This window comes from Cornus florida, unplaced genomic scaffold (genome assembly GCF_030987335.1).
Source record: "Cornus florida cultivar Cherokee Brave unplaced genomic scaffold, ASM3098733v1 CherokeeBrave_3.0.0_Hap2_Chr01, whole genome shotgun sequence".
Classification (NCBI taxonomy): Eukaryota; Viridiplantae; Streptophyta; class Magnoliopsida; order Cornales; family Cornaceae; genus Cornus; species Cornus florida.
In genome coordinates, this window is record NW_026775571.1 from 21,701,017 (window position 1) to 21,716,932 (window position 15,916).

The window sequence follows — 15,916 nt, forward strand, 5'->3', positions numbered from 1 at the left end:
CCATTATACTCTTTTGGTCTAAAAAAAAGTTGGGTCGCAATTTTAAAACAGAACACTTTTTTTTGGAACAGACATAATATAACTTATAATTTTAGCATATGGTTGTGTGTTAGAAGATACAAGTGCAGACGTGATTTTTGAACAAGAGTGGAATGTTCTGAAAATTTTGTTTATATATATGTGTAATATTTTGAGTTACACACAAAAAAATAAGAAATAATAGAAAACTATTTTCTCGCCTCATTCCTTCGTTTATATTTCTTGTTCAATATTTTCTTCTATATTTATAACACTAATAAATTTATTCTGTTTCAGGTGGATAGAATTTATTCTGTTTCAGGTGGATAGAATTTATTCTGTTTCAGGTGGATAGAAAATATGACGTACTCGTTTTAATTAACTTAACAGTGACTGTAATGGTAATTTTTTGAACTTCTTATTGCTGCAAAACGAATTGACAGGACTGAAGTGGCAGCCAAAGCTAAGAATTGCAGTTCCGTAGCCCTATTTGTTCATTTTGTTACATATTGCAGTTCCCTCACCTTACCAACTCATCCAAGCCTTGGGGGCTACAACACCTCCATTTTACTAAACAAATAGCTCATTTACCATAAACATTTTTCAGTATATTTATTGAAAGAGTACAACACGAGCTCTTTAATCAAATCCGACAGTACAAGCAACCCAACAATCAAAAGCCAAAAACAGTGTTTGGCAGGGTTAAAAAAATAAAAAAATAAAAACATAGAAGGCAACTAATGAAAAATAGGCACTTCAGATGTTGTATTTAATTAGTTGTAGGCATCTGGATTATTTTTTAAACCGATGCGGAAGTGGTGATGAAAGCTATTATGAAGTCAGGTCCTTGCCCTCACCATTTATGTATTTGTGGTTGAATATATGATTAATATTCTTCTCATTCATCAATTCTTCTCAGTAGCTTTTGTTCCTCCTGAAGTTAATGACTTGGTCCATCAGTTGGCTTTGGGGTCACATAGTAAGTTTGCTTTACTGATGTTTTGCCTGATGGTTTTTAGGTTTGGGATAAGCTTATAATCAATTGATTTTTATATGAAAAAAATTATTATTCTTGGCAAGAAAAAAAAATATATAAATACATTATATATATTTTATATAGAAATTAATTTCATTATTACTTTACTTAGGTGTCAACTGCTTTGTAATACAACTAGTTTAGTTATGGTTTTTTTCCCCTAAAATATATATATATATATATATAATTCAATTTTCTTATTATGGGTGTCTATATAGTTTTGTTTCATTATAATTAATTATTTATTAGTAAGTTGCAACATGTAAATATAAGTTATATGTTGTTCCAAAAAGAGAAAGAGGAGAGGGGGTATCGTGCAACTTCTAGTTTAATGCACCAAGGCGAAAAATAATGCCTTCTATCCTATAAAAAATATTGCGAGTCTCTCTCAAAAAAATCTAGAGGGAACTAACTTTTTGGTATGTTCATTTTAATTATGAAACAAAGGTGTGTTAGGTATGGTCGAGCCATTATTTTAGAATTAGTTAATTTTTTTCCACTCAAATGGAAAAATAAATTAATTAGATATTTTTCCATCTATTACTACCATATTGACTTCACCATTCCTGGTTTCAATATTCAAACACCAGTCTCATTTTACTGACTCTAATGGTGTCCGAATGGGAAATGAATTGGTAGCTGAATAAAGAAAGAAATATGGTTTAAATTGAGCACGGAAATTTGTAATTCAAAAGAAACTGAACACTTCAACCAGATAGAAGAGTACAAACAACTGGATGATTACAACCTCAATTAATGGAGTTTTTTCCACTTATTAAAAAACCGAAGGCAGTTCAAGTAAGCCATCGAAAAAAAGAATAGAAAGGCACACGTATAAGTAATAATACGAAGGCACACTCATGAAACCATATACTTCATTATACAGATTAAGGCTGTATTTAGTTGTAGGCCTCAGGATTTGCCAAGAGGTAGGCCTCAACAGCCTTGAACATTCCCAAGGCCTTTTCTTTGCCACCCTTGATTTGCTCCTCTGTGATTCCAACATCACCTTTGGTGTGGTATTTGCTACTGTTCTTGCATACAGATCCTCCATCTGAGGAAGCTTCGATCTTGATCTCATAAGAGATTTTCTCAAGTACACCCATCAAAGCATCACCTTCGATGATGCTATAACTATAGACAAAGTTCTCTTTGTCAAGCCCATCAACTTGATGTTTCACGCTCTTGAATTGGCTGCCTTCGCCAAAAGAGATGACCTTGACAGTTCCAACTCCACCATCTCCTTGGATAATTTCAACACTCTTAATTGCTTGTGGCAAGATCTTAGGAATGAGGTTGTCCGCATCAAGGACAAAGGCCTTGAACATCTTGGCAGCAGGGATTGAGGAGGTAACCTCCATATCATAACTGATCACACCCATGATATCGAAATTGGTTTAAGGAGGAAGAAGAAGAAGAGTGTGAAGGATTGATTGGCTTGTAAAGGGTTTTGGGGTGTGGGAAATGAGAGAACTCAAGCTGTTATTTATAGAGTGAGCCTAAAGCTTGCCTTGTGGGTCCTAATCTTCATTATTACCTTATAAATACATAAGTGGAGAAAGCGTAGAATTTTCAAATCCGGTTGCTAAGAATTTCTATGCACATGGCTTGCAAATAAATAATTCAAATCCAACAACAATGGTGTGCATCCAAAATTTGACATCTAAATGCCAATGGTACATTATTTAAATGCCAATGGTACATTATTTAAATAATTAATTATAATATAATTTCCTATTCCAATTTAGACGTCAAATTTGACCACCTACCTTGTGGTGAAGCTGACTTCTTGAAATCTAGAAACCGGAGACTTTCAATCGAATAGTGAAGTTATGAGCATTAAGGAACTTACTTTATGTAGTACGGGTAGTTTTGACTCTGTACATTTCAGTGAATTATAAATCGATTATAAGGTGCACTTATACGCACTTCTATCTGTCTCACTTTTAGGTTCACACTTGTAGATGACATAAAAAAAAATTCACTATATCTTTATAAATTTAATATTGGGTGAACTTATAAAGATCCTCTTCTTGGGACATCTCTCTTCTACTCTCTCTAAAACTAATCTAAAAGCTAATATTAAAATACATCATTCAATAAGACACGTTATTTGTCATATCTCCCTTTTTCTATTTCTCTCTCCTCTCAACCTCTAAATCTTAGATAGTAAGACTGAATTTTTCTCTTCCCTCTTCAGTAACTTTCATACCCAAATTTTGCTTACACAATCTACTGGCTTCTTCATCTTGTGCTAAACATAATATCTACACACATATATAATAGCCTTCAACAAATGTACAAATATTGAAAACATTTTACACACACATATTAGCATAAGAGTGTATAAACGCTAGCTGTGGAGGTGCTCCTGCTCTGGCCAAATTTTAAATTTTGCCACTCTCGCAACTGCTTTCACTCCTTCCTGCTCTATGTAACTTAGGATGTGATGAAGAGATTTTATGATAAAAAGTAGGTGGGTTTTGACTATGTGGATCGCTTGATTATGTGGACTAAGTGTGTTTGTGATTGTTATTGATCCAGTTAAAAGCACTTTATTTTAAAATTTTGCTTTTAAATGTGTTTGTTAAAAAAAATTAAAATAATAATAATAAAAAAAAAAAACATACACCAGCTTTTGAATAAAACTAAACTTTTCAACTTTTTAAAAAGCTGAGTTTCGGGTAGAGTTTCCACAACACGTCGACCGATTTCTATGTGTAGTTCACCTTCTTACCCTTCTCTCTTGGCCTGTAGTACTTAGGAATGCATTATATAGATGCTGTAATGACCCAAATTCATTGGATTCGGATCATTAAACGGGTCCTTACTTGACCCAAAATCATCCAAGGGTAATATAGTCCTTTCACGTTAAATTTGTATATTAAAGTCCAACAAGGACAAGATGGTCATTTGTCACAATTCTAATGGTTTGTGACTCAAATGTCAAAATAGTCATTTACTTGTATCACATAATAAATAAGATAAAGTCCGGGGCAATATAGTTATTCCCATGGTTAAAATATAATTATTGTATTTTACTAGATCTTATAATGTGTAGCAATATACTTGAGTGAGTGGTCAAGGGCAAAATGGGAAAATAAGTCACAAATGTTTACTACACAGGAATCGGTTGACGTATGTACATTTCACGTTGACTGATTTGGGTCATGCGCAATAACATTGCTCACTGCCAAGATACCGGTCGACGTGTGGGAGGCTACACGTCGACTGGTTAGAGATGTGTACAGTAAAAAAACTCACTGCCAAGATACCAGTCGACGTGTGGGAAATTCACGTCGACTGGTTCAGGTCATTCGATCGACGTATGGGGTGTCACGTCTATTGGTTTTGGGTTATCCACACTCAATTGTTCACTGTCCAAAGAAAACCAAGATACACCATTTGATAACCAACCACCCGCACCACTACACTCACGTATATATTTAAATACATTTCAACACCTAATACAATGACAAAATTGATAACATAATTTACCACACGTTACATAAAATACACCAAAGGATTTAGTGTAATTAAACTTAATTACATTTCCCCAATGGCCATATACAAAATGAATTTAAATATTTCACATACTGCAAAATGATACATTTTGGGTCTTACACTTTACAAAATGAGGCATAAATACAAAAGATAGCAAATGAGACATTCTTCTAATCCAAGCTAAGGCTGTGGTGGGTTATCGTCCGCCATTTCTTTTCCCGAACCTGAAAATGTTAAATATAAAGGGGGTGAGCTAATTTGCTCAGTAGGTGGTACCTAAGACACACCTCTTGTGACCCCGTGAATTCACGTATAGAATAGAAAAGCAAAAGAACGAGATCATACAACTCCGGGGTTGTAAACCATAACCACAACATCCATTATAAACACCATTGTCATCCAAGTCACAATTACACCATGTATGCCAATGAAGTGCAATGCCATGCTCATGTCGCTCCCTATTTCCGAAACATTTCCGTTTCAACTTCTAAACCATTAGTGTAATCTGACCCAAGGCACCTCCATGGCATCACGAGAGGAGGATTGGCTAACTATCCATGACCACAAGTCACCTCCTAGGCATCACTTTCGGACTAGTTAGCTCAGCCATACTCCCCTCTAGACTACACTAACACCACGAACCATTAGGCGCCTCCTAGGCATCCGGTTTTCGCAAACACTTTTTAAAACATTTTCCCAAAATCGTTTCATATGTTTTCAAAATAATGCTCTCTCTTTTTCCTTACCCAATGCTATGCATGAATGCATCATGTTTTTCAACAATATCATAAAAGGGGAATCACATACCACACAAGTCATGCGTTCACAATATAACAAGCTTTATAGGAAATTTCTTCTAATAACCAACATGTCTCTATATTGAAAATCTAGCAAATCGAACACAATAGGTATAGAAATTCATCACTTAAACATGCTTTCTCATACAACATCAATTAGTTCACATAATTACATGTTTTAATTCAAAAGAAAGATTCTATAAATATACCCCATGCTTTCTAACTACAAAATTCATCACTTATAACACAATAGGCATGAAGACACCATCATTTAAATATAGTTCTTCATCACATATCAACTTAGCATGTAAATACATCTCATATATAACATATAACAAAGTTTACATAAAATATACACAAATTAATCATGTAATAGTATAAATTATAAGGAATTGACTCACAAAAAATCTAAGAGATTATAGATTAGAAACCCCTACCTCAAAATGAAGCAAAACCCCCAATTTGCCCAAATCCAAGCCCTAATTTCGAAATTCCAAGGAGCACCAAAAGTGAAATTGGTCCAATTAATGCGAAGATCTCGACGAGTTCTCCGTTTTGCGGCAAACGACACCTAAAATCTTCAAATGGTTGAGGAGAAATCTAGGTTTGAAGATTTGAAACCAAAATAAAAAGAAAACTCTAGAAAGATAAGGAGAGAGAGAGACTTGCGGGAGAGAGAGATGAAATAAGGTCTCCAATGTGGCCTTTTGGCCATTAAAAATGGTGGTAGGTCCCACTACAAAAATTAATTTCCTTTTTGATTTATTTTCCACCATAAATTATACATATAAGCTCCAATTATATCATAGCCACACAATTTAGCACATTAAAAATTTACTTAGGCACAAAAATAATAATAATGCATGGTATGCAAATGACCCGAGACACAACTCCCGTACACAACAACTCTGGTAACAGGTCCCACACGGGATAGTTTGGCCCGAAAAACTGAAAAATGCAAAAATGACCATCCTTACATTTCAAAGAGTCCTGAACTCAATGAAATGCCCCAATCAACTCTTGGAGACACCCGGCACACCCCATGGTGTCTGGCACGTAAAACGAGAAAAGACAAAAATACCCTCGAAAAATAAAAAAATTCCAGAAATTGAAAAATAGTAAAATTCAGAAACATTACAGATGTTTATGTGTTTGAGATCTTGTATGATGTCTCATGTGTCGATTTTGTGAAATAAATATTTTGGGGAGCATGTGAAAAATATATATATTGAATATTAGCTAATTTCGTTGTCAAAACAAGTCCGATGAAGTTATAATTTTTTGGTTCAAAATTTCAAGGTTGAAAATCAGATGTGGATTTAAAGAAGTTCAAATGTTCATGGTGTTTACAACCTATTTTTCCACTTTCCAGAGGAGGATTTTTCTGGTCAATTCTAATGGAAAAGTACTACGATATTGCAGTGGAAAGTCTTAGGACACATGGAAGCCAAGGAAGCAAGCAGTTATAAGTGGTTACATGCAAAGTCATGGGACACATGGCAGCCTAGGAATTGAGTGGTTACAAGTGGTTGCATGCAAAGTCATGGGACATATGGCAACCTAAGAAGTAAGCAGTTACAAGCGACTACATGCAAAGTCATAGGACACATGGCAGCCTAGGAAGCTGGTCGATTCCAATGGAAAGGTACTACGACATTCCTGTGGAAAGCCTTGGGACATATGGCAGCTAAGGAAACAAGCGGTTACATGCAAAGTCATGGGACACATGGTAGCCTAGAAAGTGAGTGGTTACAAGTGGTTACATGGAAAGTCATGGGACACATCCTAGGAAGTGAGCGGTTACAAGCTGTTACATGCAAAGTCATGGGACACATGGCAACCTAGGAAGCTGGTCGACTTTAATGGAAAGGTACTACGATGTTCTAGTGGAAAGTCTTGGGACACATGGCAACCAAGGAAGCAAGCGGTTACAAGTGGTTACATACAAGCTACCATTACTAAATTCTATAAATAGGGCATGATGTTGTAACTTAGAAAGTTTGCTCAACGCCAAACATAACTACGCATTTTAGTACAATCTTCATTTTCATTGCGATGCACTTTTAATATGATTAGTCTTAGTCCAGCACTTTACTTTTCATTAGATAATCTTACTTTCCTATCAATTACTTTCTCAAGTAGTTCCTTCCTACCCAGTTAACCATTCCGAAGTCCTTTATCAAACAAAAAGAATCCTGAGGTGTTCATTCCAGACCTTATCACAATCGTCTGGTCTCGCAATCTTCCTTTTAGAATATTGTTTGGATCTTTCTTTGAAACTACTGCAGTTCCTGACACGCCCATCTGGTTCTATCAAAACCGGCCGCTTTTTCAAGGCCAAACATAGTGGCACGCCCGACGGGACATTCTGAACGGAGTGTTTCCATGACGGGAGGAGAAAGACATGGCAAATATTTTTAAGATCTTGCCAAAATTTTTAGGGAACGGGCTATTGAACTTTCACGTGCTGCTCTAGAAATTCAACTAATGCATAATGCATTACAAATAAGCATGGTTGAATAGGATGACTTCTGTGAATAGTTGCACCCTCAAAGAAAGTTATGAGAGCAATTACGGAAGCCTTACTTGGTAGAAGGAAGTGGCTCCAAATATCAAGTACAAACCCTTCCACGAGCTTAGAAACAACCACCACCTATGGTGTCAATTCCATTAGCAGTGAAGTCGATTCCGCTAGTAGTGAAGTCGATTCCACCAGCAGTAGCTCAACCACTTCCATCGTAGATGCAGGTTCCACCTAAAGTGCAGAACTCTTCAGCAACAGTGAAGTCGATTCCACCAACAGTAGCTCAACCATTTCCATCGTAGGTGTAGGTTCCACTTGAGGTACAGAACCTTCCACCAGTAGTAGGCTAACCACTTCTATCGCAGGTGTAGGTTGCACTTGAGGTGCAGAACCCTCCACCCGCAATAGTCCAGAAAGTTCAATTTCATGTTCAACAGAATGTTCCACTTTCGAACATTCAGCAGCCTACAAACACACCACCAAGGCCATTATTGGCCTTTCCGATGGCATTCGAAATGCAACGCCCTCTAAGGAAACCTCTTGATTAAGGAGTAAATCCAATCTGACGGAGGAGTATTCCTTTGGTAGACCCAAACCCAATTCCCATGGTATTTGGGGGGCATCCAATAGCCAACCTACCCAAAGGTTGTGTAATGTTTCCGTTTTTCATCATTTTCTATTTTTAAAATTTTCCCATTTTCGGCAAGGGTATTTTCGTCTATTCATGTTTCAAGTACTGAATACCATGGGGTGTGCCGGGTGTATTTGAGAGTTGTTTGGAGCATTCCATTGAGTTCAAGACTCTTGGAAATGCAAGGGTTGTCATTTTTGCATTTTTTCGTTTTTGGGCTGGACGGTTCCGTGTGGGATTCGCAACAGGAATTGTCGGGTAAATTTTTGTTAGGTCCATTTGCATTCCATGCATTTTATTTAATGTGTTATATGAGGTTGTGAATTACTAAATGTGTATATATATTTGTGCTGTGCAAAAAGAAAATAAAAATAAATTAAAAAGATAATAAATTTTGGTAGTGGGACCCACCACCACCTTAAAAGGTCAAGAGGCCATTTTGGCCTCTCATTTTCCTCTCTCCCTCTCGACACCTCTATCTCTCTCACTCTCCTCCCTTCATTTTTCTTTTTTTACTTCAAAGCTTCAAAGGTTGATTACTTCTTCGATTCTTGGAGTTTTTGGATGCCGTTTGCGGCAAATTAGAGAGCGCATTGGGATATACAATTTGATCAAAACCAATCTCTGTTTGCCACCTTTGGGGATATCAAATTTCTAGGGTTTGGAGTGTAAAATTGGGGTTTTTCATCAAATTAAGGTAGGGGTTCTTAATCCATGACTTCTTAGACTTTAGTGAGTCAATCTTTCTTTGATTTATGGTTCACATGTTAAATTTGTGTTAATTTTCTCTAAGTTGGCTTTATTGTTGTATATGAACCACATGCTTATGAGTATTAGTTGATTTATGTTAGAAAGCATGCTTATGTGGTAAATTTCCATGTCTATTATGCATAAATTGTTGAGACATGAGATATGGAAGCATGTTGATTTGAAAGTTACAAAATCCTTTATTGATATAGTATTGGATAGCATGAGACATCCATGCATATCATTGGCATAAATGAAAAGTAAATAGTTTTTGGGAAAAAAGTTTGATGAAATGTTTGCGAAAACCAGGACGCCTAAGAGGCGCCTAGTGGTCCGTGGTGTTAATGTAATCTAGAGGGAGGTTGAGCTACCTAGGCCCAGATGACGCCATGGAGGTGCCATGTGGTTGGGGATTGCTAGCCAACTCTCTCCTCATGACGCCATAGAGGTGTTATGGGTCGGGTTGCATTGACGGTTTGGATTAGTGAAACGGAATTGTTTTCTTTGAAAAATGGGGGAGACATATTTCATGACATTACATCCCAATGCACGGCATAATTTAATTATGACTTGGATTGTCGATTTTGTTGCTACCTTTACCCCGGTATGGCATGATCCTGCTTTTTTATTTTCTATTCATCATGTGGATTCACAAGGTCTCAAGAGGTATGTCTTAGGCACCACCTACTGAGCTTAGGCTCACCCCGTTGTTATTTATCATTTTTCAAGGCTCGGAAAGGAAATAGTGGACACAGACCCTCCACAAGGCTAAGGAGGGCTAGAAATTTATTTTTGTCACCTTTTATATATTTGTCATTCTTTTGTAAAGTCTCAAACCGCAGTAAAGTGTATTCATTTTGCAAACCATGGTCATGTATTGTAATTACAACTCTTGGTGGTGTTTTGAGATGAGGAGGGATTATGTAGTAATTTTCATAATGAATGGGAAATGAGTGAGAAATTCTATCTGGAAGGTCCAGATCATGCCACGTGTCCCATATTTTTCTCATCTTTCTTTGGTAAATGCATCATGTTTTTAGCCCACTTTGCTGATTTTTAGCAATCTCTTCACCTAAATAAGGCAAGTGGCTGCTTTATTCTTGGAGTAACTCCTACAAACTAGGAGATATTATAGGAGTGGGGGAGTTATCATTCTTGATGACTAGGTCAAAGGTACACATGGCTTTCCAAATGTTTGCCATCTGTCCCCTTGGAAAGTCCATGTCTTTCCAACTGTAGATTTTGTACCAAATGGCTTTATTTGATGAAGCCACATGTTGCTTCATGATTGCGCTTTTGTATATCACCTTTCCAATGGGATTGGCCACGATAATCCTTAACAGCCGAAAAATATTTATGGTGTAAACATATGGCCCCCAAATTCCATGCCTTGTGGAGTACTCGATCACAAGGCGTGGGATTTTAATATTGAGTGAGGCTTTGGCATATAACAAAAAAACCTTCCATAGTGACTGCCATTGTAGCTTCCATTGTTTTTCACAACTCAGATTGTACTCTGAAAAATAAAACTAACTACTAATAGGAAATGCATGTAAAACAAGCAAAATCAGTAATTTGTAGTATGAATAGAACCTAGACCTTGTATTGTAGTCCCTTTTCAATGAAACGTTCCATACTTAGGAAATTAGCCGACCTTGGAAATACAGCTAAGTCCACTTCATGGCTCTGGCCAATACACTCATTTTCGAGTACTTAGCCTTTCATCCCTTGAATGAATGGTCATTCACATGATCGGACTTAACTATTGGAATGGCCATGTGTGGCCATATGCTTCCTTTCCAGCTTTCCGATTTATTTGGAAAGGAAGCACCAGCCACTTTAAGTGGCTGGTTTAAGCACCGCGGATTTCCAATCTTCATAGATGGAAGGGCGATATTCCTTCTTCCAATTCATTGTCCCCCGAGGTCTGGAGGTTTGCGAGGAGGATGAATTTGTACATCTTCTGGCCAAATAAATAGTTGATTAGCCATACTTTCCCGCCCCCCCCCCCCCCCACCCAAAACACCACTAGAAGTGGGTTTGGGTCTACTAGAAGGTTGTTGCTCCTTCGAAGTTTCTTTGAAGGAGGTTGTCCCTCAAACACCATTGGAAAGGCCATAGATGGCTTTGGTGGCATGGGTGCAAATCGTTGAATACTCACAAATAGAATCTCAAATTGAGGTGGTTAGACTATTATTGGTGGAAGACACTGCACCTGAGGTAGAACCTGCACCTGTAGTGGAAGTGGTTGAACTACTACTGGTGGATGGTTCTGCAACTTGGATTGCAATTGAAGTGGAACCTGAACTGGTGGAATAGCTACTACTTTTCCATGTTGGACAGTAGAACGACTGATATGTTCCAATATGGATTGTTTGCCCTTTCCATTGAATGTTGTGAATTCTAGAATTCTGAAATTCCTTGAATACTCAACATCATCAGTGAACTCTGGATAGGGCTTTCTGTAAGTTTGTCTTCCAACCCTTCGAGTTAGGCCAAATTCCTGTTGGAAGAATTCTATAAATTGGCCTCTATCAAGCGTCATGGGTTGTGGAGGGTTATAATCTAGCCAACCTTGTGGTTGATTGACCCCTTGATGCCCCTCACCTGCTATTAGCAGTGGGTTGGCATCTACATAGTTGTTCCTACCATAGTTCCTTCCTCTTTGTTCAAGAAGTGGCTCCCTTGGAAAAGGTTGCCCCATGGGTAGCCTTGCTGGAACAGGTGCGGCTGGCTGAATGATCACAGGTGGAACATTCTGTTGTGCTTAAGGGATGTGGTATGGCCATGGTTAGCTAGGCTGATCATGCCAAGTCTGCTGTGGGAATGCCATAAGTGGAGGATTCTGAACTTGCTGTATAGTTGGCATGGGCGCCGCTTGTGGAACAGACATTTGTGTCACTGGAGCGATTATAGGTGCAGCTGGAATATAAGTCTGTGCCATTGGAAAGGACTGTATCTGCTGCTGAGTTAGAAGAAACGGTCCTGCATGTTATTAAAAGGAACTTCTTTCAACAAATATGGTTGGCCTGTTAACTTGAAAGCAAGACTATTGAGTCCCTTCAGAATTGTTTGGCTAAGGGGCCATACCTTGATTCAAGCTTCCAAGGGTCCGTTCTAACATGGACTTGAACCTATTACAGATTCGGTCCACCACTTCATCTAGATTCCGCTCTTGAGAAAAATCAGCTTCAGATTGGTCTTGAGCAACTCTGGCTAAGTCTTGAGCAACTTTTGCTTGGTCTTGCGCAAACCTATCTTGTTGTATTGCCATTGTTTGAGCAGATTTTTCCACCATATTATTTTCATCAGGTGCAAATCGTGAACTTTCCACTAGAAGTTCACTGGCTTACATCTTTTTTAGATCGGCAGGGTCTTGGATAGACTTGCCTTGTCTTTTTCCTCTGGCCAATGAAAAATCTGTTAAGATGTCCCACCGGGCGTGCCAATAATGTTTGGCTCCTAAAAACCGGGGTCCTTTCCAATTAGGAAAGGAGGGTGAACGTCGGGCATACCAGGAATTGCTGTCGTTCCAAAGTGGATATCCGAACAACTATCCAGTAGGAAATTGTAGGGATCAGGCGATTGTATGAAGGACTGGAATTACCACCTTCAAGGGTTCTTTTGCCTTGAAAAAGGACTTTCGGACTGAACTATGGCTAGTGGAAAGGAAAGCTGTATTGAAAGTGTAGGACTTCAAAGTAAAGTGCTGGAAAGTAGGAATAATAAGTGCAAGACTTGAATTAAACATATTGAAAGTGCATTACATGAATGTAAAGATACATGAATGTAAAGAAATTGAAGTGCTGTTGGTTGTGTGTGTTGAACAGGGTTTGCAACTGAAGCATAAGTGTTCTATTTATAGAGCTCCATGCATACAGCAGCTTGATGTGGCAGCTTCAGCAGCTTCCACGTGGCCAAATCTCGGACTGCCATATGTCCCATGATCTTTCAACCTTCTCTAAATGTTGCCAAGTCTAAAACCATATTCTCCCATGACTTAAAACTGATAGATAGTGGACTTGGTGGTTGAATATATGCTTGCAAGCCTTCTCCCATGTTCTGGAACTGCACAGATGGAAAGGCAGCAGTTATAGCAGCAATTAAGAACTTCCACCTAGAAGGTCTAGATCTTGCCACGTGTCCCATGTCTTCCTTAGTCTTCTCATAGTGTTGACATAGGTAAGAACATGTTCTCCCATGATTTATAACTGATAGATAGTGGACTTTAGTAGTTGAATGCAAGTTTGTAGCCTTATCCCACATTTTGTAACTGCCCAGATGGAAAGGCAGCAGTTCCAGCAGTTGAGAAATTCTATCTGGAAGGTCCAGATCATGCCACGTGTCCCACATTTTTCTCATCTTCTCATAGTGTTGACACATGTAAGAACATGTTCTCCCATGATTTATAACTGATAGATTGTGGACTTTGGCGGTTGAATGCATGTTTGTAGGCCTTATCCCACATTTTGTAACTGCCCAGATGGAAAGGCAGCAGTTCCAGAAGTTGAGAAATTCTATCTGGAAGGTCCCGAACATGCCACGTGTCCCATATTTTCCTCATCTTTCTTTGGTAAATGCATCATGTTTTTAGCCCACTTTGCTAATTTTTAGCAACCTCTTCACCTAAATAAGGCAAGTGGTTGCTCTATTCTTGGAGTGACTCATACAAACTAGGAGATATTATAGGAGTGGGGGAGTTATCATTCTTGATGACTAGGTCAAAGGTACATATGGCTTTCCAGATGTTTGCCACGTGTCCCCTTGGAAAGTCCACGTCTTTCCAACTGCAGATCTTGTACCACATGGCTTCATTTGATGAAGCCACATGTTGCTTCATGATTGCGCTTTTGTATATCACCTTTCCAATGGGACTAGCCACGACAAACCTTTCCAGCCGGAAAATATTTATGGTGTAAACAGTTTGTAAGAATGTTTTTGTGTGAATAATTTGTGAGGGATAAAGTTAGTATTTATAGTGTGAGGATAAAGGTTAGTATGTGTGAAAAGAAATAAAAAACACACATTTGATTCCAAAATGGAGTTCTAGTTTCCACGTTTGATCTTAAAATATTTATTAGATAAAACATGTAGAAATAAAAAACTGATTCTAGAAGTCTTATTGAGTGAGAAAGCATTGGATGGTATTAATTGGCTGCTCACTACTTGTAAATTTATAGGAAATTTATAATAAAGCATCTTTGATTCTTCCCACAAAATATTTTGACCATAAAGCCCTTTTAACTTTGGGACCCCCCAATCAGCATCACAAATTGTTTTTTGTTCCAATCATTGGCCTTGAAGAGTTTTTGTATTTTTAAAATTGCCCTATGATAATTTCATTATTTATAGTACTATCAAATATATCATTTTCAATATATAGAATCAAATTCACACTTATCGATAGATCTTTTAACACAATATTTATGGTAGAAAATGGCTTATCTACGGTGCCATTTACAAATTTTAGGATCAATGACAATGTTACAAATAAATAAACTAATGAATACATCTTAATCGTTGGTTTCAACTATTTTGTTACTTTGCTTTATTTAATTTTTTATTTTTTTTTATTGAGTTGTTTTTTAATTTTTAATTTTGTTGTTGTAAGGTCACCTATACTTTTGAGTGGTACAGAGTCAAGAAAAGAGAGACGGTGTCAATTACTGTATTTATTTTTTGTCCAAAAATATACGTGAGGACAAAAATATAGTAAATCGTACCCCATTTACACAAAAGATATGTACTTCTAATTAATTTTTTTGTCCCTTAAATTGCATTCATCTCAAAATCTTGAGGAGGTATTTAATATATTTCACCATACTTTATCAACCAAATGACATTTTTGATCTCAAAACTCTCTTAAGAGGTATTTTCCATCTCTCAGCATATTTACCTTTCAAATGGGTCTCATCTCAAAACCTTCTTAGGATGTATTTTACATCTCTCAATGTATTTTCTCTCAAATGATATATCTCATTTCCAAACCCTCTTAGGATGTATTTTTCACCTCTCATCACATTTATCTTTCAAATGGTCATTCTCTTCGCAAAACCCTCTTAGTCTTACCATCCTATTCTTTATCCTCAAAATATTAGACTTTACTAGCTTGCTGAATTTTGCAAATTAGGTTTCATCTTTGATTTCCAAAAAGAGTAATTGTTTCTTTCAAACAAAGGACCACTTTGATTAGATCCACACTCTTTCAAAACATAAGACATGATGAAATTATTATTATTATTTTTATTTTTATTTTTATTTGGTAAACAAAACAAAAACTTTCCACTAGGATCAACTGAATGTATAGGGATCGGCTCTTATACCAATTGTGAATTGTGCAACGCAATACGTTATGGAAAGTCGAGTTTTAAAAAATGTTTTAGAGAGGGATTAATCATGTATTTTTTTATCCAATTTTTACTCTCCTAAAATTACCGGTTAATTAACAATCACATATAAAAGAATGAGAAAGTAAAGTTAAAGTGACACCGGCTTTTACCTATGTCCCGTGTGTAAAACAATCTACTATATATGCAGCAAAGTACACCAAACTTTGACTTAGGCTCACACCCATTCACTCTACCAAGACTCAATCCACTAAACACCCCAAGTTTTGTGACTTCATGTCCAACAACTCTCGACTTCAGACTTATGCTTTG

At 37.2% G+C, this 15,916-nt stretch overlaps 1 protein-coding gene across 1 annotated transcript; it reads right to left on the reverse strand.

Moving 5' to 3' along the window:
- Positions 1 to 1,714: 1,714 nt before the first annotated feature.
- On the reverse strand, positions 1,715 to 2,523 carry LOC132293654 (major allergen Pru ar 1-like). Its single transcript, XM_059791208.1, has one exon. The coding sequence runs from the start codon at positions 2,434 to 2,436 to the stop codon at positions 1,954 to 1,956; it is 483 nt and encodes a 160-aa protein (XP_059647191.1). The 5' UTR covers positions 2,437 to 2,523; the 3' UTR covers positions 1,715 to 1,953.
- Between the last annotated feature and the right edge of the window lie 13,393 nt (positions 2,524 to 15,916).

Coding starts and splice junctions, on each gene's coding strand:
- LOC132293654 (XM_059791208.1), bottom strand. CDS start 2,436: ATGGGTGTGATCAGTTATGATATGGAGGTTACCTCCTCAATCCCTGCT.